This window comes from Dermochelys coriacea, chromosome 9 (genome assembly GCF_009764565.3).
Source record: "Dermochelys coriacea isolate rDerCor1 chromosome 9, rDerCor1.pri.v4, whole genome shotgun sequence".
NCBI classification, from domain to species: Eukaryota; Metazoa; Chordata; order Testudines; family Dermochelyidae; genus Dermochelys; species Dermochelys coriacea.
This window is the reverse complement of record NC_050076.1, coordinates 87,475,770-87,502,638: the sequence shown is the minus strand read 5'-3', so window position 1 is coordinate 87,502,638 and position 26,869 is coordinate 87,475,770. Positions and strand designations below refer to the sequence as shown.

Here is a 26,869-nt window from a genome sequence, read left to right as displayed (position 1 = left end):
TAAATTTAAGCATTTCAGTAATTCTATCCCTACCCAGCAAAGCATTTAAACGTGCTTAAAGTTAAGCGCATTTAAATCCTATTGACATCAACAGGAGTTATACACATATTTCTGGGTGTGTCTACATTGCAATAAAAACCCTGCAGCTGGCCCATGTCAGCTGACTCAGACTTGCAGGGCTCAGGCTGCAGGGCTATAAAATTGCAGTGTAGACATTCAGGTTTCGGCTGAGCCCAGGATTCAGGACCCTCTGAGAAGGAGAGTTCCACAACCTGGGCTCTAGCCCAAGCCTGAACATCTACACTGCATTTTATAGCCCTGCAGCCCAAGTGCCACAAGCCCAACTAAGCTGACACAGGCAGGCTGCAGGTCTTTAGACTGCAACGTAAGCCCAGTGTTCGAACTCAGGTTCAAGCCTAAACCCCCTTCCATTTATACATCCTAACCCAGAGCTCGGAACCAGGGTTCCAGGACCACACAGGGTGGAGGGTTCAAGCCTGAGTCAAGTGAGGACCCAGTGTTCAAGCTATATTGCTTTGCAGTGTAGATGCAGCCCTACTACTTGTGTTCATTTCTTTTTATCCTCTGGACAGTCACGTTTTCCCACAATGCACCATGAACAAATGGCTAGAGCAGCCACACTATGGGAGGGTGTTAGGCAGGCTGGGATATGGCTGGTTAGACTTGGACTGACATATTGCAATGTAGTGGAGCATGGGTCAGCATTCATGTCGCACTGCTGTCAATACCCAGCCCAGGCTGGGAAAGGTAATGATCCAACTAGCAGACCAAATTGAGTGATGAATCCTGGTCACATGCCACCTCCAGCATGTTGCACATAAGCTAAGAAGAAGAATGCATTGTAGATGCTAGAGACAGAGGCTGGGACTCAGGTTCAACAAATTCCTAACCTGAGGTTACAAATGAGTGTAAAAAGAAAAGGAGTACTTGTGGCACCTTAGAGACTAACAAATTTATTTGAGCATAAGCTTTCGTGAACTACAGCTCACTTCATCGGACGCATTTGGTGGAAAATACAGTTGGGAGATTTATTTATGCACACAGAGAACATGAAACAATGGGTTTTATCATACACACTGTAAGGAGAGTGAACACTTAAGATGAGCCATCACCAGCAGAAGTGGGGGGCGGAGGAAAACCTTTCATGGTGACAATCAAGGTGGGCCATTTCCAGCAGTTAACAAGAACGTCTGAGGAACAGTTGGGGGTGGGGGGAGAAATAACATGGGGAAATAGTTTTACTTTGTGTAATGACCCATCCATTCCCAGTCTCTATTCAAGCCTAAGTTAATTGTATCCAGTTTGCAAATTAATTCCAATTCAGCAGTCTCTCGCTGAAGTCTGTTTTTGAAGTTTTTTTGTTGAAGGATAGCCACTCTCAGGTCTGTAATCGGAGAGATTGAAGTGTTCTCTGACTGGTTTTTGAATGTTATAATTCTTGACGTCTGATTTGTGTCCATTTATTCTTTTACGTAAAGACTGTCCAGTTTGACCAATGTACATGGCAGAGGGGCATTGCTGGCACATGATGGCATATATCACATTGGTAGATGCGCAGGTGAACGAGCCTCTGATAGTGTGGCTGATCTGATTAGGCCCTATGATGGTGTCCCCTGAACAGATATGTGGACAGAGTTGGCAACGGGCTTTGTTGCAAGGATAGGTTCCTGGGTTAAAAGAAAAGGAGTACTTGTGGCACCTTAGAGACTAACAAATTTATTAGAGCATAAGCTTTCGTGAGCTACAGCTCACTTCGTCGGATGCATTTAATGCATCCGATGAAGTGAGCTGTAGCTCACGAAAGCTTATGCTCTAATAAATTTGTTAGTCTCTAAGGTGCCACAAGTACTCCTTTTCTTTTTGCGAATACAGGCTAACACGGCTGCTACTCTGGTTCCTGGGTTAGTGGTTCTGTAGTGTGGTTGCTGGTGAGTATTTGCTTCAGGTTGGGGGACTGTCTGTAAGCAAGGACTGGCCTGTCTCCTAAGATCTGAGAGTGATGGGTCATCCTTCAGGATAGGTTGTAGATCCTTGATGATGCGTTGGAGAGGTTTTAGTTGGGGGCTGAAGGTGATGGCTAGTGGCATTCTGTTATTTTCTTTGTTGGGCCTGTCCTGTAGTAGGTGACTTCTGGGTACTCTTCTGGCTCTGTCAATCTGTTTCTTCACTTCAGCAGGTGGGTATTGTAGTTGTAAGAATGCATGATAGAGATCTTGTAGGTGTTTGTTTGAATGTAGACGTTCGAGCCCTAGATTAAAAAACCCAATATCTAATATAATTCAAGTTCAATTCACTCCAGGCTTATATTGCAGTGTAGACATTCCCTAAGTACTTCGTTGAATCAGGGCCTAGGCTCCAAAAAGCCTCAGGTTCAGAGACACCTTGAGTTATTCCAGTCTTGAATAAACTTTTTAATTACACAGTAGAACCTCAATTATACAAGCACCAATCTTATACATGACCAATTATACAAACCATTTTTCCTGAATGGGAGAAAGGGGGGCAGGGGAAATCCATAACAAAAGTGATGATACTGAAGACCAAGTCGACATCCCTTCACATTCTAATGCCTTCAGCATACCGGAAATCTCTTTGCTCCGGTCTGAAGGACAAGAAGAAAGCAGTGCAGGGCACCATATTGTAACTTATGCACCGTATCTACTGTCATTTTGAAGTGTTTAATTTTATGAGCTTTTTGATTTTATTATTAACTGCTTCCTCTCCAATTAGTTAAAAAAAAAAGGAATCCTACTCTGTGTGTGTGTGTATGTATACATATACATAGAAACAGCCACAAGCAGAACTTTTTCAAGATCAAATGCTTTGGATAGTCCCAGCTCTCACCTCCTGTTGTGTCATGCAAATAAGCTCATTAATTCTCCTCAGCTAACCAGGATCATATTTACTTAGCTGATGTGAACAGACAAAGGAAAATAAACCACTTACACACTGTGTGCAAATTTTATGGTATGTAGCTAACATAATGTGTTTAACAATTTTATCCAGATTTCAATCTAGGCCAAAACAAATATGTTCACTTAATCCCACAACATAGTCTAACAGTTGCATGCAGTAAGTGATTTAAAAGATTTAATTCATCATTAACTACACTGTACACATCCAGATTTTTCTTTTTAAATAATAATATGCAAAACTTCCAAAGTCATTAACAGTTTCCTAAGCTGTTTAAAGAAGAGCACTCTTTTGAAACACTTGTTTTTGTGAATATAACTTCCAAACCTTGTACAGTCACTGCCTATTATTTTAACAAAGCTATCCATGATTTGAGCAAAAACTACTCAGTGATGACCCCAGTCTGAAAAGTCTTCATACAAACTGTTCCTAGTAAACAGGAACTGTGCAATATCCCTCCAAACTTTCTCTTCGTTATGCAAAATGCTCATTGCCCTTTTCTGTCTATTTAGAACTTGCTGAGCACCCCACCCAAAGACATTTTATTGTCAGATCATGGAGCTGCTACATGTGCAACACAATGATAGTGGTTGGGTGATAGTGGCTGAGTAGCCACCCAATTGTGAATGCAATGTGCCCACCTTTTTGGGTTATTCAACTGTGGGTGCAATTCTAGGTGTTTGCAACCTTCAAAAACATTTGTGGGCTATTTTTCAGAGTAGGAGGCTGATCACTGGTGACACTTAAGTTCTGAATTTGTTACCCACGATGCATCTCACTCAGACTTTACTTTCAATGCCAAGTTGGGCTCTGTAGAGCTAAATCACCACAGGTACCATTTGGGTGTAGACAGTGAATTTGCAAATGTGCTATTACACAATGTGCTCCCCTCCAGAGCATGTGACCAATTCTGTGGACTAGTGCAGAGGGAGGATGGGGCCATAGCTCTGCTTCCTAACCGATCTTTCTTGGCTTCTTTGGGGTGACGTGCTCATTCAGGGACTCCCTTGCCCTTGATCACATCTGTACAGGGGAGCCTCTTTTCTGCTGTCATGATGGATGGGCTGACTGGGCAAATTTCAGTGATGGTATGACTGTGTGCGCCCTGTTGCAATGCTGCACAAATTTGGGGCAGCCAGGGTAGCCACCTCCTTAGCAAAAGCTTGGTTGTGACCCCGATTCAGAGGGTGAATGGAGGGAGTACTCCCTAAGTTCCCCTGGGAAGAGGGACTGGATTTTTTCCTGGTCCTTGTGCAAGGCACACCCAGGCAGGGAAGATTCTTGCATACACACCCTGTTCAAGGGCCAGCCACAATCTGTCATATCATGTGTACCTCTGTGCTGAGTTTTGATAAAGGCAGTTCACCAAATGGTTAATTTCATATATGTATGGAGAGAAGCACACAGAAAACTGGAGTAAGAAACCTGTGTTCACCAGTGAAGTTTGACCATCTATCCCAAGTAATGTAGGGCTGAAAATTGAAGTAATTGATCTGGGTTTGAAATACATGGGGTGGAATCATGTGCCCACTGAAGTCAATGGCAAAACTCCTATGGACTTCAGTAGGGCCAGGATTTCACCCTTAAGGTCAAATCCTGAGGTCTTTTGTCAATCAAAACGCCCCTGGAAGTCAATGGGAGGTTGACTGAGAACAAAGGGCTTAAGTTTGTGGCCCATAATTCTACAAACCACAGGTGGAGCTAACATAGTACAGCTGCCATTTGAACAAAGAATATGGGACAGGGCCAGAGGCTATTCTGAAGCTGAGCTTAGGGATACTGATAGGAAGAGGACTGTGGCAATTTGACAGATAATGTAACCCTTCTTCATCAGTATTTGTCTCTCATCCCCTGTACTTAAAGTCCCAAGGAGTTTGTCCTTCAGCTCTCCAATTCATTTGTAAGTAACTCTTTCATGGCTTCCTATTGTACCATGCACTAAATTGCTAATAGGTTGTAAATCTTATTGCATTTCCAAATGTAATATCCAATCCACTGAAAGTGTTTCTTATCAGATAGTCTGACAAGTGGCCATTATTGTTTCAAATTTGTATGTACATACTGTATTATTTTACTCCTGGGCAAATTCTGTGCCACTACGCACGCACAGACTTCATGTCTCCTGCAGATTTTTTTTCTCTGCAGAAAATACATTCTGCCCAAGAGGTGCTGCAGTTATACCTTTCACCCACCAGGGGCTGATGTGGCACCAGAACAGAGAGCAGCCAGCTCACCCAGCCCCAGAAAGGGATGGAAGGAGGCTGCATTCCTCACAGCACTCTGCCTGCAAGGCCAGGTGAGAAGGCACAGGATATGGGGGTTGACAGACATAACAAGGGACATGGGGCTGCTGTGGGGGAGGGGGTCAGAGACTCGGGTTCAGAAGGGCTAGTGGGTGGGATAGACTGGTGTGGGGCTGAATGGGAGTGGAGGAGTAGAGACATGTGGAGATGGGGGGGACTGAGTGAGGGTGCAGGGACACATGGGGGCAGGGAGGAGAGGTGGCTGAGTGGAGGGTGCAGGGACACATGGGGATGAGGAGTGCAGGGACACATTGGGGTGGGGAGGAGAGAGCTGAGTGGGGGTGCAGGGACACATGGAGACTGGGGTAGGGGAGTGCAAGGACACATGGGGACAGAGACAGATGTGCCTAACTGATTTGGATAGGCTAGGGATCAACCAGGGTCTGCATGGAGGAGGCTCCCCAACTCCCTAACAATCCCTCCTCCCCCCAAAAAATAACTATTCCCTATTTCTCCCACCCACACCCAACAACTCTCCAGGTTCTCTCCCTGGCTTCTGCCCAGCAATTAACTTCCCTCTCCCTCAGCTTCTCCATTACCCCTGAACTCCCCCAAGCCTTTTCACTGCTTCTGAAGGATGCAGGAAATACATTTCTGTATTGTAATTTAAATGAATTATTACTCAAAGTTCTGCATTATATGCCTAGTAAAGAATCTATTTGTCATAGAACATTTACTGAATCTTTTTTATTGTCTGTATTGTTACGGACATACTTGCTGACAATTTTTCAGAATTTTAAAATATTGTGTGCAGAATTTTTATTTTTTTAACACACAATTCCCCTAGGAGTAATTATTTGCATTTTGTATTAGTGATCGACATATTCCCCTTAAAGAAAATAAAGATAGCATAACATTAGAAGCTCTCTATTTTGGTTTGAAATGCCCACTCGTATATATTTTGTTCAAGGACCTTAAAAAAAAAATCACAGGTGGGCCATATTACCAATAACGATGGCAAATAGTTTTTTTTCAGAATGCAATGGATAGGCCTCATGGAAGATCATGGACTGAACATACCCAATTTCAGAGGGCTGCACTAGACAGCTTAATAACTTTGTATGGTTTCTATTTTCTGTGGTTCTGTGATTGTTTAAAAAACCTTGCTTGATACACATAACATTTGGGCTGTTTTAACTGTAGGGGCTGTAACAGTACTTGTCAGGACTTGCCATTGTCTCTATATACCCATGCTGGCACATCACAGTAGTGATGCATTACATCTTGTTCCCTGAGTCACATTGCTTTGTTTTATGTTACTGAAGCACAGAAATACAACACAATTGACCTGTCACAGCAAAGGATTTGGAAAACAACTTAGTTTTCTGAACTGCAGCTTAAGAAAGAACTTGTACATACCTCCAAGCCTTACCCTTTGAAAACATGCTTCCTGCAGTTTGAGATGGATTTGTAATGTGGCTTTGACGTTTGTGAACCATTTTGAATTATTTTGCACATTTTGTTTTCAATATACTACAGCATTTCAAACCTAAAGAGCATGTTTGAAGGCATATAGACTAGAAATAACAGGACTCTAAACTCTCATATATACCTGCTATTTTGGTAGCAAAATTAACACATTGGGGGAAGGTTTTTTGACATCCAGCAATGTGCAAGTTTTAACCTGTAGCCTTCCCAAATAAAGCGAAGTCTGCTAGCAAACTTAGAGGAACAAAGAGAAAAATCAAATAAATAGCTATTAGTAATGAGGTTCTTATAATTAAGACTAAGATTTAATCATGGGTATTTTTAGTAAAAGTCGTGGACAGGTCAAGGGCAGTAAACAAAAATTCATGGCCCGTGACCTGTCCGTGACTTGTACTATATCCCCCTGACTAAATCTTGGGTGCTCTGGAGGGGAGGCTCCAGGGGGCACCATAGGTGCTCAGAAGGGGGGCTCCAGGAGCACAGCTGGTGCTCTGGGGAGGAAGGCAGTCAAGGGGCACTGCTGGTGCTCAGGGGGGAGGGGCACAGCAGCCCAAGACTGACACTGTTGCTCGGGGGTAGGGAGTCACGGTGGCCCAAGACTACCCCAGCAGTGGCCAGTGCCGCCCAATTTGCACCAGCCGCTGCAGAAGTCATGGACTTCTGTGACCTCTGTGACAGACTTGCAGCCTTAGTTATAATACATGTTTGGAGCTTTGCAAGGTTAATATCACTAAGTAGTTCAACCACCAGTTGTGAAAGGATATCTGTTACTATCCTTTCACCTTTGTAAGAATTGCATGATGGGAAGACACTGCTGCAATCAGCATTGCCTGGAGGGAACAACCATGTTTTTGTTAATGGGAAGCAGCAGCCTATCTACCCAATTTTACACTATATGCTAGGGTTAAGTGTCAACAACCATCCAATACAACCTACTTACAGACCACAGTTAGGGACCAGGCAATCCTGCTTCCATTGAAGTCAATGGGATTTTTGCCACTGAATAAAATAAGAGCAGGATTAGTCCCTTAAATTCAACAGATGATGTTAAGAATCCCTCAGTTCAATTATTTTCTCATCAAACTTGACATATACAAATCAATCTCAAAACAGAAAAAGTCTCCTCTTTAATCCATACTTGACAGATCTCAATAACCTATTTTAGCCTCCGGGGTAAATTGCCATAGATGTCAATGGGCAAACTACATGCAGAATCAGTGAAGAATATGCACCAGAGAACCACAAAGTGGATTGGAGTGCCCTTCCCTAGGACCTCCAAGACTTGTACAGGGAAGATCAACTTGATTTCACCTTGTCTGAAAGGACTGGTGAAAATCAGGTGCCTTGATAGAAGTGAAGCTGCTCCTGTCATTGGAACACGATTGTACTCAGTTTGTTTCCAGATACTCTGGGGAGGTCTCTTCAGACAGGGAGTTGCCTGTTGGGGATGTTTGCTCTTGTTGCACAGTATCTTTATGCTCAGTTTATTTTATCTGATTCACGGTGACTATGGGGATTATGGCCGGTCGCTAGAAGGTGGTGAGTACCCACAGCCCCCAGTGACTTAACTTAGCTTGCAAAAGTACTCATCAATTTGCAGGACCAGGCTAATAGGGAGAGGTTGGTATGAAATAACCTTAGAAAAAGACGTGCAGTATTAAGATCTGTCACTGTACAGCACATGCAGAGTCAACAAGCTGACTGCTTGCTGAATCTTAATCAGACATTTAATTAAATAGCATTCCCTGCAGAGAAGAATAAGCACACATTTTATGTATATACTTTGTATGGTCTGGGCCTAACTGACCAAATATTTCCCTGAGAAGAGAGCAAGAAAACTCTGCCATGTTGTAAATCAGAGGTAGACAGATGCAATATACTGCATCACTAGGGAGGTGGTGGAATCTCCATCCTTAGAGGTTTTTAAGGCCCGGGCTTGACAAAGCCCTGGTTGGGATTATTTAATTGGAGTTGGTCCTGCTTTGAGCAGGGGGTTGGACTAGATGACCTCCTGAGGTCACTGGCATTGGCTAGAAAGGAAAAGAGACTCAGAAAGTCATTGTGAACTTATAAGAAAGACTAAGAGCACACCACCCCAGAATACCCCACAGTCTGGTGATTAGGGTACTCACCTAGGTTGTGGGACTGGGGTTCAAGACATTGCTCTAGAGCAGGGAGTGGAACCTGGGTCTCCCATGTCCCAGGCAAGTGCCCTTCCCACTGGGGCTATTGGATATAACAGGAGTGATAGCAGCTGCTCCTACATTTTGTGAAGCTAGCCATTTATTTTTCAAATTTCCTACATTTTTATTTAAACAATAGTTAAAAAAAAAGCCCAAAACTGAAATAAAACCTTTGCTTTGGGGTTAAACTAAACATTTTGTTTGACTAGAAACTAATTTTTTTCTGACTTTTCAACTTGACAAAAATTCTAAAAAAAATTAAAATCAGTTTTGGATTGACCCGAAACAATGTTTGTTTTAAATTTTTTACAATTGCCAGCAAGCCAAAATATGAGGTATTCATACAGCTCTATTATCACCATCTCAGAATAGGGATATTACGACAGGTACCTACCTTTAGCTGTAAGTTTGCCGGGGAACCCAGCCAGGAAGATAATGCAGCAGGCTGGATTCAGTTGAAGAATTTTTTTCTGTCCAAGTGTATGAAAGGACGTTGGATTTGGACTTTAAGAAATGTCCATCTGCATGAATGTGTGCACATTATGTTTATCTGAAAACCAGACCCACCCTGAACTGACAGCAGATCTGGATTTGCTTCCTTTTATTTGAACCCTAAGCTAATTCAGACTTTCAGTTTACATGACCTGTGAAAAGTGAAAGGAACAGTTTTGGCAGACTGGGTGGGGATTCAGCCATCCAGTTCCCACTTTAATGTTAACCACAACTGAGCATCTAATTTCTCACATACAGATTGGAAATTTTGCCCCTTGCCATTAAAAAAAAAATTATAAAATGGAGTGTTTGTGTAACACAATGTAAATAACAGGTTTCAGAGTAGCAGCCGTGTTAGTCTGTATTCTGTATATCGGTATGAAGTGAATGCATCCAACGAAGTGAGCTGTAGCTCACGAAAGCTTATGCTCAAATATATTTGTTAGTCTCTAAGGTGCCACAAGTACTCCTTTTCTTTTTACAATGTAAATAAGGAAGAAGTGAAAACAAAGGGCCAGAATATTTACATTGACTGGTACCTTACTCATACATTTTGGCAGGACTGTATGGGGAATAAGGTAACAGTACCAGAATATGGCCCAAAATAAGCCTCTGTATCATGGAAGGAACAGTGACAGGCTAATCACTGCTCTATTGCTTGAAACAAAAAAGTTGAATGGCCTCTTTGTGGAGTTTGAAATCAGGATCTGATTTTTGCAGTCTGAATCTTTTTCTAGTTTTCCTTTAATTCAAAGTACTATTGGGCTCTGATGCATGGATTTGAGTTGGGGTCATCTCTAACACATAAAACATTGTCACACACTGTGTTTTACCACATTAGAAAGCCACCAACATGTCTTTAGGTTTTGATTGTCTAGTCTTAGCAAGAGGGGTATGTAGGACAAAGGACAGAAGTGTCATTTGTTCTGCTGTGAATCAAAGAGGAGGAACACGTTATTAGAGATCTGTTATTATCTGACTGCCGGTTACTTGGAACATTTAATGACTCGTATGACAAAGGCAAGTAAATACTTAAACTCTGGGTGCGACTTTACCATAGTACTCTGACAAAAATAAAAGTAATATCGTGATGTGTGTGTGTCATGAATGGATGACAAAGCCCTGATGAATCATAAACTGTGAGGAGTAAATAAAATAAGATTCAAAAAAGCAAAATCTCCATCTGTCATGGGAAACATCAGTCATTTATCTTCCCAAAATACAAGAAAATTTGCTTCTAATGACCAGAAGAATAACAAAACGTAGAAGAAATCCAGCAAGGATAGAGCTGGAAGAATTTTACTGTGGTACCAAATGACAGACTGTTAGGTTGGAGTAAATGTGGAATACCCAGCACCCTGTTCATGCACTTTTAGCCAAAGCCAGCAGTCTGGTTCAGGGCCAGAGTACAACTTTGACCCCTCTTCTGAATGAGCATCTCCAGATTTTAAACCTCAAGCCTTCTCCATTCTGGGGCGGAATCCCACAATTCTCCAACAATTCTTCCACTCTCAGTCAGAGGCTGGGCTACAGTACCCTGTGAACTAACCAGGATTGCTCAGCAGGTCCCACCTGTGACTCTTCCCTTTGGGAACTGTAACCAGTGGTAAATAAGTGACCATAAACAGCGTTCTTAAATCAAAGTACTGTTTAATCTTAACAGCAGGACCAAAGCATTACATATGAGAAAAGGGGGTTTTAAAACAGCAAACATACAGTCTATACACTTACCTATCGTAATTAACAGTCGGGTAGGCCTATCATAGCCCAGACCCTTGACTTCAGGATCGGAGTATCAGTCTGCTTCCAAACAGTCTCTGCCTCAGTCTCCTCCTTAATTATCTGACCTCCTACAGGGAGGGTTTTGTCTTTACACTCTTCTGAGGTTTCTAGATCCTCTCCCTCCCCTTCACATGGGAAGAGTCCCTCCTTGTGAAACCTGACCCTAGGCCCAGCGGGGCAGGTAGGAGGGGAGCTGAGAAAGGCTTTCACAGGGAATTGTTCTGAAATGTCCTTTATGTGTTTGCAGAGAGGGCAGATCAGAATTCCCCTCCCCTTTCCTTGGGTGCCTTTGTCTGTGCTGGATCATTAAATGCTAGATTCAGATTATATGCAGCATAATCCACATATCTTTCTTTCAGTTCTTTCACAGCAATTCTTGCTTGTACACCAGAACATTCTCAGCACCATTGTATCCCTATTCTTTAATAGTTAAAACTATTAAAACCAACACAGCCTCAGCCCTTTTCAAACAGCATGATACGGAGTCCATTTTATAATACTATCTAAATCAAGCACTTGTGGTACATCTGCTTCCATTTTATAGAAACGTTACCTGACCTAGTTAACAAGCCAGCCCTCATCAACATGTGACACATCTTCTAAGTACCGCTAAGATTCATATGCTATTCGGACAGGGTTTGATCCTACCCACCATGGGATCACTGTTATGCTCCATCTACTTTTGGGCCGCTCCATAAACCCAGTTTAGTTGGCTGATCAGACAAAAAGTTGCATAGGAGCTACAGTGCACCAGTGAATCTAGCCAAATTAGGAGAAAATATTCTACCAGATTAATTCTGATCAAGGGCCATTCCTCATCCCATCCTGGAATCCTCCTTTGGCCTTCTCCTACATCCCCTGCGGTGGGGGACCCGCTCCATATCCCCCCCTGGCTGTAAATCCAGTCTATAAATGGGGAACTTCCCTAATAATACTTTGTACTTCCATAGCACTTTTCCTCCAAGGATCTCAAAATGCTCTACACATGCTAATGGATTTAGCCTCACTTTGATTCACTGTTCCTCAGATTTCAGAGTAGCAGCCGTATTAGTCTGTATTTGCAAAAAGAAAAGGAGTACTTGTGGCACATTAGAGACTAACAAATTTATTTGAGCATAAGCTTTCGTGAGCTACAGTTCACTTCATCAGATGCATTTGGTGGAAATGCACCAAATGCATCCGATGAAGTGAGCTGTAGCTCACGAAAGCTTATGCTCAAATAAATTTGTTAGTCTCTAAGGTGCCACAAGTACTCCTTTTCTTTTTGTTCCTCAGATGTTCTTGTCAACTGCTGGAAATGGCCCACCTTGATTATCACTACAAAAGGTTCCCACCTCCACCTCCTCCCAACCCCGCTCTCCTTCTGGTAATAGCTCACCTTACCTGATCACTCTCCTTACAGTGTGTATGGTAACACCCATTGATTCATGTTCTCTATGTATATAAATCTCCCCACTGTATTTTCCACTGAATGAATCCGATGAAATGAGCTGTAGCTCATGAAAGCTTATGCTCAAATAAATTTGTAAGTCTCTAAGGTGCCACAAGTACTCCTCTTCTTTTTGCGAAAACAGACTAACACGGCTGCTACTCTGAAACCAGAGAGTTTAAGGCCTCATGTACACTACAACTGTGAGTCAGGGAACCCGTGAAATGCAGGATGGTTAATATTTATAGAGTTACCAGCCCTAGCTGTGTCTTTGTTATCGGGCTAAAGATTTGCAACTGTATCATAATTGGATAAGGGTTGCAACTACCTCCCCTGACTCAGTTGTAGTTGTTATGTAAGTCACTTGCCTGAGATCACACAGGAAGTCAGAGGTAGAACAAATAATAAAACCTAATTTCTTCGGGTTTTTGTCTTAGGCACAAGACCATCTTTTCCCACTGTCATCACATCATTTTATCCATTTACTCTTGTTTACTAAACACACTCCAAAGGGCCAATGAAGAACAATTCAGCAAGGCTGAACATTTGTGATTCATAAATAAATACATCTCAGTATTTAAATAATTGAGTGAAGTTCCCTCTTTTAGAGAATGAGAAGTGACAGGCAAAAAAAAAGTAAGAGTTCTTAAAATAATGAGAACAGCTTATTTTTCTTTTGTTAAAAAGCATGTCTTACTAAACAATGTTTTTCTAAAGCTTCTGTTGCATTAAACCATCATTAACATGTCAAAAATCAATCTTTTTCTTTTAAAGTCAATCAAAAATGTTCTTTTGTGAACGGTGGAGGGAAGAAATGAAGGTCAACATTGTATCAAGCTTTCCAAAAAGCTGTGCATTATGAATTATTTAGGTACTCAAATCAATCTATTTTTCTCTTTTCAGTGATTGGACAATAAAAGTAAGATTTACTGCAGCCAATGAATAATAAAAAAAGAATTAGCAGAAAACAAACAAAAAGCAGCTCGCTTGGCAACCTTCTGCGTTAATCAAAATCTGAAGACTAGACTGAAAAATCAATATTTGCTTCAAGATGAAACATAGCAAAGCTTCCATTTTTTTTTTAAAAAAAGGAATGTCTGAATAAAAAGAAACAGACTGTGTTAATCGAAAAGAGCCAAATACAAAAATCCATACAGTCTTTCGGTGATCTGTGATAAAGTGGCCCCATTGGAGCTTGACAAATTACAGTATTTTTATGTACATATCAAAGTTCAACTTGATTGTCTCATATGGGGGAAAAGACCATCTGTCTGTATTCTAGAAATAATCTGCATAATTGACTTTCAAACAAGCCTCAATGTAAGAAGCATTTATCACCCTAATTGTGACAGCAGAATGTGTGTACCTGCTATTTTATCAAGATAATGTTAATAGCAGTGGGGGTACCTTATATCTTGTCTTGCCCTAAATTTCTTTCATTTGGAGGGGAGTGGGGTGGAAATGGATTCTTGGAGTTCTACAAATGTTCTGACAAATTACACTGGAAGCAGAATTAGCCCAACAAATAGTAGAACTAGAAACCATCAAAACTTTGGATATATGGGAAGTAGTTTAGGGTCATTCTTACTGACCTAACATAAGTATTTTGTTCTCAAGCATGATGGGATCAAGCCAAGTCTTAAGAGCAGTGCCACATTATGTGAAAGTGACTGCTAAGTCCCTTCTGCATGCTGCCTCGCGCTTGGATCTTGTCAGATCTCATTAGCTAAGGGTTGTGGGCCTGTTCAGTGTTTAGATGGCAATTGTCCATCAAAAACCAAGTGTTACAGGAAGAATTGTTGGGGACGCATAGGGGATACAGTGCTGCAAGGAGTGAGATGTAAAACCTAACATAAAACGTATTAAAAGTTATATGCCACTTTTCAAAGGAAATAGGAATGTATGCCTTGTCTACAGTGGAAAGTTGCACTGGTTTAATTTATGTCAGTGTTTAAACCAATTTAGTTAAACCAGTGCAAATCTCTGAGTGGACACTTATTTCAGCTTAACTAAATTCCCACATGATTTAAGTGAAACTGTAAAAAATACTCTTAAACTGAAATAAGAATGTCCACACAGGGGTCTACACCACTTGAACTAATTTTGGGTGAAATTTACGCGTTAGGTTAAACGGGTGCAACTTTCTGAGTAGACAAGTCCTGAGAGTTGGTATTTTGGCCAGACAAATATTCTGGCAATACTACATCCTAGGTAATTATAACCTGACTGACTTAAAATTGTTGTTTGAGCCCTGAGAAAGTGCTCAGCTCTGTACAAAGCACAAAACCAAAGACTCTCCCTCTAGTTTCACTCTTCACTTACATTTCCTCCTGCATAATACAAGCCATAGAAGCTGTCTGCCACATCATATCCTTCCTACCCCCACATATACACATGCAGGGTCAAAATCACCACTATTTTATGCTGTAAACATGACCTACAAGCTGCAAAGGAATTCAAGATACTTGGATGAAATATCAGCGGGGTAGCTGTGTTAGTCTGGATCTGTAAAAGCAGCAAAGAGTCCTGTGGCACCTTATAGACTAACAGACGTACTGAAGCATAAGCTTTTGTGGGTGAATACCCACTTCGTCAGATGCATGTAGTAGAAATTTCTAGAGGCAGGTATAAATATGCAAGCAAGAATCAGGCTAGGGATAAGGAGGTTAGTTCAATCAGGGAAGATGAAGCCCTCTTCTAACAGTTGAGGTGTGAATGCCAAGGGAGGAGAAACTGCTTTTCTAGCTGGCTAGCCATTCACAGTCTTTGTTTAACCCTGAGCTGATGGTGTCAAATTTGCAAATGAACTGAAGCTCAGCAGTTTCTCTTTGAAGTCTGGTCCTGAAGTTTTTTTGCTGCAGAATGGCTACCTTTAAATCTGCTATTGTGTGTCCAGGGAGGTTGAAGTGTTCCCTACAGGTTTGTGTATATTGCCATTCCTAATATCTGATTAATATGCTCTGTGAAATGTGAGATTGTTGTTATTAATATTAACTATTATTAACACTGTTAATAATAATATTAACTAACATTTTTTCATCTGGTAATGTGGCAGATTGTCTTCTCTGAGCATCTTTGTTTTCTTTGTATGCAAATAAAGCAGGACATGCAGCATTGAGTATGTACCCTAAGGAAAAAACAGGGCCTGTATTTCTTCCTTTCCAGGAGGAGTGATGTCAGAAATTATAAGAAGAGGCATATAGAGAATTGTGCCTTCCATGCCCATTCATTTCAGTAGGAGCTCAGGGCACTCAAGACTGGATTTGTAAAGGAATTTAGGTGTCTAAACATGCAGATGGGCACCTAGTTGGTGCCCAACTCCCATTGATTTCTGCAGAAGCTAGGTGAAAATCCCACTAGGTGCTACTGAAAATCCCACTAGGTGCCTAATTGGATTGCTGGGCACTTAAATACTTTTAAAAATTCAGCTCTCAGCACTTTACAGGAGGCATGCGGTAGTACAGGATCGAGCCCTAATTTAGGAATTTTATTCATCAGTCTCTAGTTGGCCTAACCGCCAAGCAAAGTGCGGGGGGCGACGGAGTGCCACACTCAGTAGGCATAGCTTATATGACATAATAATACTAATATAGATCTAGATTCTGGCACCTTTGCTAACATCAGCATCAATGGATACTATTACTGAAACAAGGTTCTAGTCGGTGTCATTAAGGGTGGCCCATTGTAATAATCATTAAAAGAGTGTGATTACCTGGTTGCGAAGTATGTGTCACTCAGTGAATTGTGACTGAAAAGAAAGGAGAGGAAAATTTGCATTGAAGGGACGGCAAACAAATAGGTTATATAGTTCATATAGCTACACTAAATCAGGTGGGATCAAACATGTCCACCCTTGTAATAGGCACTGTAGTCAGGAACAAGACTTCATAGAAAAGAGAAAGGATACACCACAAAATCTTTCAGGCAGAGGTTGTTAAGTCAATATTACTTTGTGTGAGAGCTATTCTGCTCTTTTATCTGGATTCTGTACACAAGTTCAGGTACTTTATTTAGCGATCTGTCACTTGTGAAATTTCCTGTTTATGGTTTATTTTTGCATAGCAATGCTCAGATGTTCCATGTTAGAGCACTTTTATAGACATTTAATAAATATGTATTAGTTATAATACTGTCAGCTATAAGATATTTTTGCCCTGACATGTACAGGATGTGAGGAAGGAATGAGGAGGAGATGTTTTGTGCCATATTCCAGACAGGATCATGGAAAATGGAAATGGAAGAGAGTTATTCAGGCAAATACATCCCTGGGGCATCCATTGATTTTACTGGAGTTGTATCCATTTATTGTGGAGCTGAATGAGGCCTTTTAAGCCTTCTGTTCTATCCAGGATTTTCAATCCTGATACCTAATGGTGGAATTCACCCCTCCTCACTCAACTGTGAGCAACTGGGGCAAGGAATTTACCACCAGCAACCGCCCTCTCCAACCTGATAAAGGCCATGGGGCTGGAAACATGGCCTCTCCTTAGCTGCTACTCCAAATTGTCAACTACAGAGAGCCTGAATGCCTCTGCTCACTATAAGGATGTTCCATACCCGTGGACCTACATAAATCAATGCACTTCTCCTTTCCCCTGCTTGCCTTTGGCCTGCATCTAACAGATCCAGAGGTGACATGTAACTGTGGATAGTGGTGTGGGGGCACAACTGAAAGGTTTTGGGGGGGGCACATGACTGCCCAACACATCACCTCTGCCTCCACCCTGACTCACCTCAGTGGATGGTCTGCAAAGCAGGCAGTGGGAAGTTCTGGGACTCCAGCAGCAGGGAAGGAGAAGCATTCCCATGTAGAGGGAAGGGCTCTGGTGCTTCCTCCCTCCCCATGCTGCAAGGACATACCTTGAGTGCCACCACCAGGTGGAGTCTCTGCCTCCTCGCTGCTGAGAGTTCTGGCAAGAGGCAGCCCAACAAATCGGGGGAGAGAACATGACCCTGCATGCCTCCCTACCCCCCATGCATTGCCTCTGAGACCTTCCTTATTAACTTATTGGGAGCGGATATGAAACCTATCTTCGTGTTCCAATACAATACCAACAACCCTATACAGCTCTTCCACCCATGCTGGACTTAAATGGGTCTTGCTCAAGCTGTCAACAGTGAGATGACTCTCACCCTTTTGGATCAGTAGCAAACAAGAAGTACGAAGTGCAAGGAATCCTGACTCCAGAACCAGACATTATGAAGTATAGTTTGCTGTTTAAGGCTTTTATGGACATATCTTCCTCAGGAGTATCCTAGCTCCTGATTCTAAAAAATTCTGTAATAAGAGCCCCTTTATGACTTACACCTGGTCATAACAAAGGATTGATTGGGTCTCAAGTCTTACAAGAAGGGTAGACAGCATTTTAAAAATATAGCCAGACAATATATTTTCATGAGATAATGCAGTACATTCTCCTGTAAATTCAAGGTGGCAAAAACGGCTTGGACTAAGTCAGTAAATAACATGGACACTCAGATGGTTGTGTACTCTGGTGGTTGTTGGACAAAGTGTGTCCTTGTCTGAGCCAGAGATGAATCATATGAATTATAGCGGATGTTCAAACAACTCTTTATTTTTTATTTTTTTATTCTCCTGCTGAAGCATTGCACGGAAAATAGCCCCTTTTTTTCTGTTTGGCAATTTTATGTTAATGTGCCCTGATATTTACAGGGGCATAACCAACTGACAACTTTATGCTGCTAATAAACAAGCTTTTTATAAGTGAAATGGTCTTGCATTATATTGGGAAATCCAATTCAGAGAAATACCCTCGCATGTAGGAAATGTTAAACAATGATTTGTCGGGGTACTGCATAAATCTGATATGAAAGACTGGCTTCCATATGCACATATGACATTTCAAAAAAGTTACTGGGAGAAATAAAATCAACCAACATTAATGCCACTGGGTGTGATGCCTCTGGTAAGGGGTACGAGTTAATCTGCAGGCAGCAGGGGCGAAAAAAAATCATAACTAGGTGGACAAAAATATAAATATGTCATAAAAACCAACTAGAGGATCTGAAGGCCAGTCTTCCCTTATCAATAGGCTAGGCCTGACAGGATTTTTTTCCTACGTTAAATACCAAGTTTAATTGTGTACATCCTGTGTATCTGGAAAGATGTCATGTTTTAATTATTTTTTTTTTTTAGGAATCACAGATCTGTAAATGTAAATTGTGTGTGAGTATGAAAGTGTGTGTGCACATGTGTATTTTGTGTCTTAACTCTAAGGAGTTGGTAAAGAAAACAGGTATCTAGGGCCAGAACTTTAGCTGGAATAAATCAGCATTGCATCACACTACACTAATTTACATTGGTTAAATATTGGGCCCATAATTCTCTAGACCTGGTTCTGCTCCCATCAAAAGACGAAACTCCCATCAACTTCACTGGGGGGAGGGGGGGGACCAGAGGCAAGGCGCTAGGTCCCAACTGAAAATATATACCATTTTTGCAGAGCATATAGAAATCTTACAGAAACTCCACTGAGCTGAGCAATGTTTCCCTCAATATATTTACCAAGATGGTTGCAGTGTCTTGCAGAATTTTGATAAGGAGAATGCTTTCAAACATCGGTGCAAATCTGACTAGCTCTCACCAAGTGTAATTATCTGCTCTCACAATATTAACATTATCAATTGGTACACCCTCTCAAAAAAGGACCACACAGTATTGTACATGAATGGTCCAAGACCTATAGCAATGTTGGGTTGGGGTGATTATCATAAACTACGGCAGAAATTTTTACACTAACCTATTTGTTTTGGCCATCATTTAATAATTGGTGAGTTGTAGCATCTCCATTAAAGTTAATGGAGTTACTCCAGATTTTCACCAGTATCACTAAGAACAGAATCTGGCTCCATATCAAAAAATGCTATGCCAGACCAGTAATATATCTTTAATTTTTCTCTTGGGAATAAGTTAATCATATTTTTACTTCTAGGATATATATTACTGAGTACTTAAGGATTTATAAATTCACGTTATATAGCTGCCAGCTACACCCATGCACTAGGTACAAAAAAGTTTGATTTTATATTTTCCTAGCATTAAACAAATTGATTGGCTCAGTAGAGCCCTGTTGCACCAAAGCACTTAAGATAATTGGGACAGTGCACATGCTTAAAGTTAACCACAAGTACTTTGCTGGATCAGGTCCTAAACTATGTTTTGACATAGAATAACTTTTTTAAAAAATGTGCAAACTATACAAAGGTGCCAATTTTGTCCTTACCATGGACCAACAACATATGATATTGTTCAGCCTATTAAATCATGCCAGTTGTTTGTTTCAGATATAATTTTACTGAATCAGGATTTTAACTCAAGATTAAACTCCTATCTCTCCTGTCCCATGTATGATCCTACTAACAAAGATCACTTCAGACAGAGTACGTTTTCTGTCATCTGACAAACCTGTATCCCTTTCCATTCTAATATAATTAGGTCTCACTCAGCCTAATAATTTCCTTTGTATGAAGAATGTTATCGTTTTTGTGTTAGTAAGAATCAAAATATTCTAGAGTCACTAACTTCTAAGATTTGTGCTGGAATGTTGTCTTCAAACAGTGGTATATTTTCAAATACTGTGGTCTCACAAATGTCCAAGTGTTTTGCTTCATTTGGCTCAAATACACGGCATGCACTGTAGAAAGTGGCAGCAGGCTGGCGAAAGCGAGAGGTTGACTTAGTGTCCATGTATGAACTTTTTTTGAGCTTTCCAAGAGTGCTGGTTTTGCTCTTGGGTGTTGGCAAATTTCAGAGCAGCTCTCTGCCCCCAGTGCAAGATCATGCATATCATTTTTGACTTGATGAGCATGAACTGTGTGTTGTTCAAAAGCTGTAAGCATGTTCTTGATCAGGGTGCAAACTCTTAGAGCCTGAAGTTCTTCAATAACTGCTGTGGATTGGCAAAGATCAACACACTCTTGAACACCTGAACTACTGCTATGACCATTCTCCTCTGTAAAAAAATGAAACATAATCCTCAGTGTGATCAATGTCATAAACAGCTGCATTGAACCAGCTGTTCCATCTGGTTATTACGGGGGTTGGTGGAATGGAAGGACTTTTCCCTCTTTCCGTTAGAAACATGCAGAACCGGGCTTCTCTGGCAGGGCAGGCAGTGAACGCACGTTTTACAGCCACAACTAATTCAATTACTTTCAAGCGTATCTTCCTGCACAGATTGCCCAAAGGTGAAGTAAATGTGCCATGCATGTAAGGTGTACAGCACTGAAACACAAAGGTTTCAAAACTTGATGCCAAGCTTTCCCCATGTACATGGCATTAGCAGTCACAAATGCAGTGATGGGATCAAATGGTATTGCAAATTTTTCAAGTTTCCCCGTGTTGCTTTGCTGACTGTTTTAAAATTGATTGCTTCCAAAACTTCATAATGTAACACAAAAACATCCAGCTTGTGTTTACCTGCATCTGAAGTGTCTGCATTGTCACTTCTTGTTGGGACGGGGATGGCAAGAATGTTAGGCACATACCAGTCTTCAGCCTCGGTAGTTTCATCTGCCACAGTGCTAATTCCTTCACAGGACAGCAACTTTTCCTTTAATTCTTCAATGTGACAGTCAAACTCTTCAGGTAGTTAAAACTTTCTAAGTTGATCTGCACTTGGTGTAATACCTACCTTGTTCTCTAAAAACCCTCTCAGTTTTGGATTGTCAAGGGTATGCAGAAGTATATTTGCAGCAGAGAAAGCATCTCTTAATTTGAACACTTCATTCCTCCTGTAAAGCTGCTCCTCGGTCTTGATACAAAACAGCTCTGTAGCTGTTTTCTGCTTTTTTTAATTTCTATCTTTGTCCATTTTTAATGTCTCTCATTTTCACTTATGAGTTGCACTTTCAAAATGCGCATCACAGCTAGCCTGTCTCGTGAAATCAAAAGGTACATTGCATGACGCCCAAAACTACTTTCCTCCATTTTCATGAAATGTTTTAGGGTACTGCTCTGCTGACTGCTTGGCACTTAGTTTTTCCACATTGTTCATTTTTTTGTTTGTTTGCTGTTGTTCTTCCATTCTTCTTTCAAATAAATCACTTTAAATTAAATGAATTATAACGTGCATGATGCTTACATGTGAAATTCCATGAAGGCTGTATGATGTAATATCCTTAAAGTTACAGGTGATTGACTGTAAACAAAGGGAGCGTTGCTGAATGAAAACAAATATTAGCAAGTTTGTTTCTTTTCTTCTTTTTTTACATATACTTATAGTTCTTACAAAGAAAAAAAATTAAAAACAGTTTTACCGGGATGGAATGGCACATTTCAAGGCATTCTTGCTATTTTTGTGGTCAAACTGAAATAAGTGGCAAATTTTGCAGATTCTGTGACAGTGTTGACCACCACGACATAATCGTGTCCATAATTATGACCGAATAAGAGAAGAATAAATCACTGACCTCTGCACAACTTGAGAGATACTTGCTCTACTCTTTTCGATTGTACTTGAGTTTGCAAGGACAGATCAAACCTTTGAAGCTGAAGATTCCATTTCCAAGAGTGCTCTTGAAAGACAGTAGCCATAAACAAATCAGTTACAGGTTACAAAAGAAATCCACATAAATAACAAAAGAAAAGAAATGTGAATGTCACCAATTGTAAACACACATGCAATAGCTGCAAAACAAATTACTATACTCAGAGCTGCTCCTCAGACTCAAGAGCTCATATGGCAGTCTTTTAAAGGTCAACACTGAAGTCGGTAACTTTGGAAAAGAGGTCCAAAAAGATGAAATCAAGTGTTCAATAATGGTTTGTTTGCCCTTGGGAGCTTGTTAGGAAGGTACTCCCCCTTTTGTCACTATTAAATATCGTATCATTACTTTGTAAAGTGCTTTGAGACACCTCAGGTATGAAAGATGCTATTTAAACCAAATTCTATTCTGTTCTATTCCAAACAATACAGAAAACTGAAAAGGATAAATATGTTAATTTCACCTTCAGTTTTGTAACATATTCATTGACAGAGCACAAATAGCCATAACTCAAACTGCATAGTAACTATGGACTATTTTATTACGTGGGAAGTACCAAGCAATAATATGCCAATGCAATTTCTCCATTGACTTTAATTAGGCTTTTGGGAGACTCACAAGCTAGCTCTCTCTCTCCCCCCTCTCATAAAAAAAAAAGTGAACATACCCCCAGCTGAGTTTTGTCAACCATGCACAGTTGCAGGATCAGGGCCATGGCTCACACAAAAGAAAGTTTATATAAAAAGTCAAGGTTTTGATGAATGTCACACTGGAAAGCCAATTAAGAGGGCTGAAAGGAAGACACAATTTCCCATTGTCTAATTGCCTCACAGCACCTTCAAGGTAATAAATTTGTCAAATTGAATTATTAATGAGAAACGAATATTTGACTTGCAGCTTTAAATAGAAAATAGTTCATTATCAGTTGGTATTGTTCCTTCCAAGTAATGACTGGTTCTATGGGAGTTAAGAAAAAGGTAACAGAGAATGGCTTTTCTCTCATCGTCTTTCACAAGTAAAGCACCTTTGGTATAATATCCTGTAAAAGTTCCAGTGGGGGAGAAAAAATGGTGCATCTAATTCTTAGCTCTTGCAGGCCTCTTCAGCTAGATACACAAACTTTATCTGGGCTCCCAAAAACACATTCTCTCACTGTATGACTTCAAAACACAGATCAAAGTTGTAAAATATTTAAAACTGGTTATGTAAAAGCAAAAGGGGCACTGTAAACCAGAGACCACTTTTAGATTTATGTTGTTCTTAAAGTCTCTTTGCCTTATCTGCGTCATCAAGGATCTACAATCTATCCTGAAGGACGATTCCTCACTCTCACAGATCTTGGGAGACAGGCCAGTCCTCACTTACAGACAGCCCCCCAACCTGAAGCAAATACTTACCAGCAACCACACACCACACAACAAAAACACTAACCCAGGAACCTATCCTTACAACAAAGCCCGTTGCCAACTCTGCCCACATATCTATTCAAGGGACACCATCATAGGACCCAATCACATCAGCCACACCATCAGAGGCTCGTTCACCTGCACATCTACCAACATGATATATGCCATCATGCACCAGCAATGCTCCTCTGCCATGTACATTGACCAAACCGGACAATCTCTACACAAAAGAATAAATGCACACAAATCAGACGTCAAGAATTGCAACATTCACAAACCAGTCGGAGAATACTTCAATCTCTCTGATCACTCAATTTCAGACCTAAAAGTTGAAATTCTCCAACAAAAAAACTTCAAAAACAAACAGACTCCAACAAGAAACTGCAGAATTGGAATTAATTTGCAAACTGGACACCATTAAATTAGGCTTGAATAAAGACTGGGAGTGGATGGGTCATTACACAAAGTAAAAACTATTTCCTCATGCTAATTTTTCCCCTACTGTTACTCCCACCTTCTTGTCAACTGTTTGAAATAGGCCATGCTGATTATCACTACAAAAGTTTTTTTTCTCCTGCTGATAATAGCTCACCTTAATTGATTAGTCTTGTTACAGTTGGTATGGCAACACCCATTTTTTTCATGTTCTCTGTGTATATATATATCTTCCTACTGTATTTTCCACTGCATGTATCCGATGAAGTGAGTTTTAGCCCATGAAAGCTTATGCCCAAATAAATTTGTTAGTCTCTAAGGTGCCACAAGTACTCCTCGTCTTTTTTTTTTCCTTATCTACTTTACCACAAAGTGTCACTTGTATATCTGGGACAGACAGATCAGTATATTTATTCTGAGTCATGGTCATAAATTAACACTACAGCAGCAGTGACTCCCTAACCAGAAGCAAAAGTTAAATAAGTTCCAATTTGTCCTCCTACCACCAATAAAAGAACACAAGAAAAGATGTCATGGGTAACCCAAATATTCCTTTAAAAAGAAAAAAATAGGAACAATTCCAATGAAGAACTTCCATAAGAATACCCGTTTCCCTGTTCTCTTTTTCCCTTGTACGTATTTGTGGTTATTTTGTACCAGTCACAGCAATCTATGGATTATTCACAAAGTATCCAGTGTTGGTATTTGAGCCTCAACATCCATAATTGTGGTTCTGTTCCCTGACTAGATGACTAGTGTCCTTATAAATCGCACTAGTGGGTCACATACAAGGACACACATAAAAAGAGTCCAGGCCCTCTTTAGCTTTTGGTAAGGTATTTCCTGTAGAGAGCAGTGGTTCTCAAACTTTTATGCTTGTGACCCCTTTCACATAGCAAGCATCTGAGTGCGACCCTCCCTTATAAATTAAAACCACCTTTTTATATATTTTACACCATTATAAATGCTGGAGACAAAGCGGAGTTTGGGGTAGAGACTGACAGCTTGCAACCCCCCATGTAATAACCTCACAACCCCTGGGGGGTCCCAACCCCCAGTTTGAGAACCCCTGCCCTATATGTTTAAAATGTGTGATACAGCTTGTACTATTAAAAAATAGAGAACTTTTTAAGTACATCCACTGTATGTGTCTTGAACATCTAATATGTATATTTGCAAATTCTAATATATACCTTCAGCTACTAAAATCAATCAGACATCCACTGGAAATTGTAAATAAGGTGATTGCACTCAATAAAGACAAACCAAAGGCCTTGTATTCATGAATTCAACAAGACCTCAAGTTAATGGCATGCTTCATAAGACAATTTCCTAAACAGTGAAAGCTTTCCATTTTTCAGCTCAAACAAGCCAATTAAGTTGGTTTGTTTGATCCCTGATCATTTCAAAACTGAAGTAATTTCTTTAACGCTACACAAAAAGAAACCCAAAAAAATGAAAGTTACCAACTTAAAAAATATCACTTGTAACCTATATCCAAAAACCATTTTAACAACCTTCACATTAAATTCAAATAAAAAATATAAAATCAAATAAATTAATACTTTGCAACTATCAGGGCAACACCACAGACAAGGAAGGAGTAAGGTGAAAGCAGAGGGGGAAAAAATGGAGGGAAAAAAGTCAAGGGAGAGGAGGCAGGAGGAGGAGATCTAGACTACCCACTTAGCCTTCAAGTGTTTCTTAGGTTTCAAATGTTTCTAAAAATGGATCCCAGATTTCCTCAAACTTGCACAGTTGATACCAGCAGCAGAAGGTGACTCTTTCTTTGGCTGCTAGGTCAGGATACCATCTATAGCATATACTGTTTATGTCTGTAATAGTCTTATTGTACGATGTTGAATGTAACCAAAGAAAAAGGGTCACATATCAGGAGGACCTAGTTTGGGCCACCAGGGGGTTTCTGCACACTGCCCCTGCCCCAAGCACCAACTCCGCAGCTCCCATTGGCCAGGAACCGCGGCCAATGGGAGCTGCAGGGGCAGTGCCTGCAGATAGGGGCAGCACACAGAGCCGCCTGGCCGCCCCTGAGCCTAGGAGCCAGATATGCCGTTGCTTCCAGGAGCCACCTGAGGTAAGCGCCATCAGCTGGAACCCACACCCCTTCCCCCCTCCTGCACCCCAACCCCATGGCCCACCCCAAGTCCCCTTCTGCACCCAAACTCCCTCCCAGAGCCTGCATCCCAAACCCTCTCCCACACCCCAACCCCTGCCCCAGCCCTGAGCCCCCCCACACACACCCAAAGTCCCTCACAGAGTCCGCATCCCACACCCCAACTCCCTGCCCCAGCCCAGTGAAAGTGAGTGAGGGTGGGGGAGAGCAAGCAACGGACAGAAGGGACGATGGAGTGAGCGGGGGTCGGGGCCTGGGAGAAAGGAGGCAGCTAGGGTGACCAGATATCCTGATTTTATAGGGACAGTCTTGATTTTGCAGTCTTTTTCTTATATAGGCTCCTATTACCCCCCACCCCCACCTCATCCCACCCCCTGTCCCAATTTTTCACATTTGCTGTCTGGTCACCCTAGGGGCAGGGCAAAGAGAGTTTGGTTTGTGCATTTAAACAGTTGGCAGTCTCATCAGAGAGTCCAAGAGACCTCTCTCTCTCACCCCCTCTAGGGTCAACTTGAAGGCATGTTGATATGGCAATGAGGGGGAAGCTTGTGCAGCTACCACCCCAATGCACTTCTTCTGTTAGGGAGAAATCCTGTTTTGAGGGCTTAAGTAATGCTTAGGTCTTGTGCTGACACTCTGGCTCAGGGCAGTACTAGACCCTGAATGAACAGAGGATTTCAGTCTCCAGGTCTGTCAATCCAGAATCTTCCACCAGACTTGAAATGCCAAACAAGAAATGTTTGGTGAAGAATTGCTCTGAATTGTTACAAGACAGTGTGCAAAGGGCTTCTCATTATTATCCCCAACTTGGACTGGGGCAGACCTTGGAGCCATCA

General features: G+C 41.2%; 1 protein-coding gene across 39 annotated transcripts in view; it reads right to left on the bottom strand.

Moving 5' to 3' along the window:
• LOC119861038 overlaps positions 1–24,116 on the bottom strand; it is a 362,455-nt gene extending 338,339 nt beyond the window's left edge. For 15 of the 39 annotated variants that reach the window (XR_006274135.1, XR_006274134.1, XR_005294761.2 and 12 more), the window contains exons 1-3: positions 24,057–24,116; positions 21,984–22,088; positions 16,264–16,299 (exon numbers count right to left, since the gene is read on the bottom strand). Coding sequence is in view for 5 of the 39 variants with exons in the window: in XM_043492104.1 (XP_043348039.1) it covers positions 21,984–22,107 (124 nt within the window). In the remaining 34 variants the exon portion in view is untranslated. The other 24 variants (XR_006274119.1, XR_006274115.1, XR_006274120.1 and 21 more) reach the window with 9 other exon arrangements.
• Between the last annotated feature and the right edge of the window lie 2,753 nt (positions 24,117–26,869).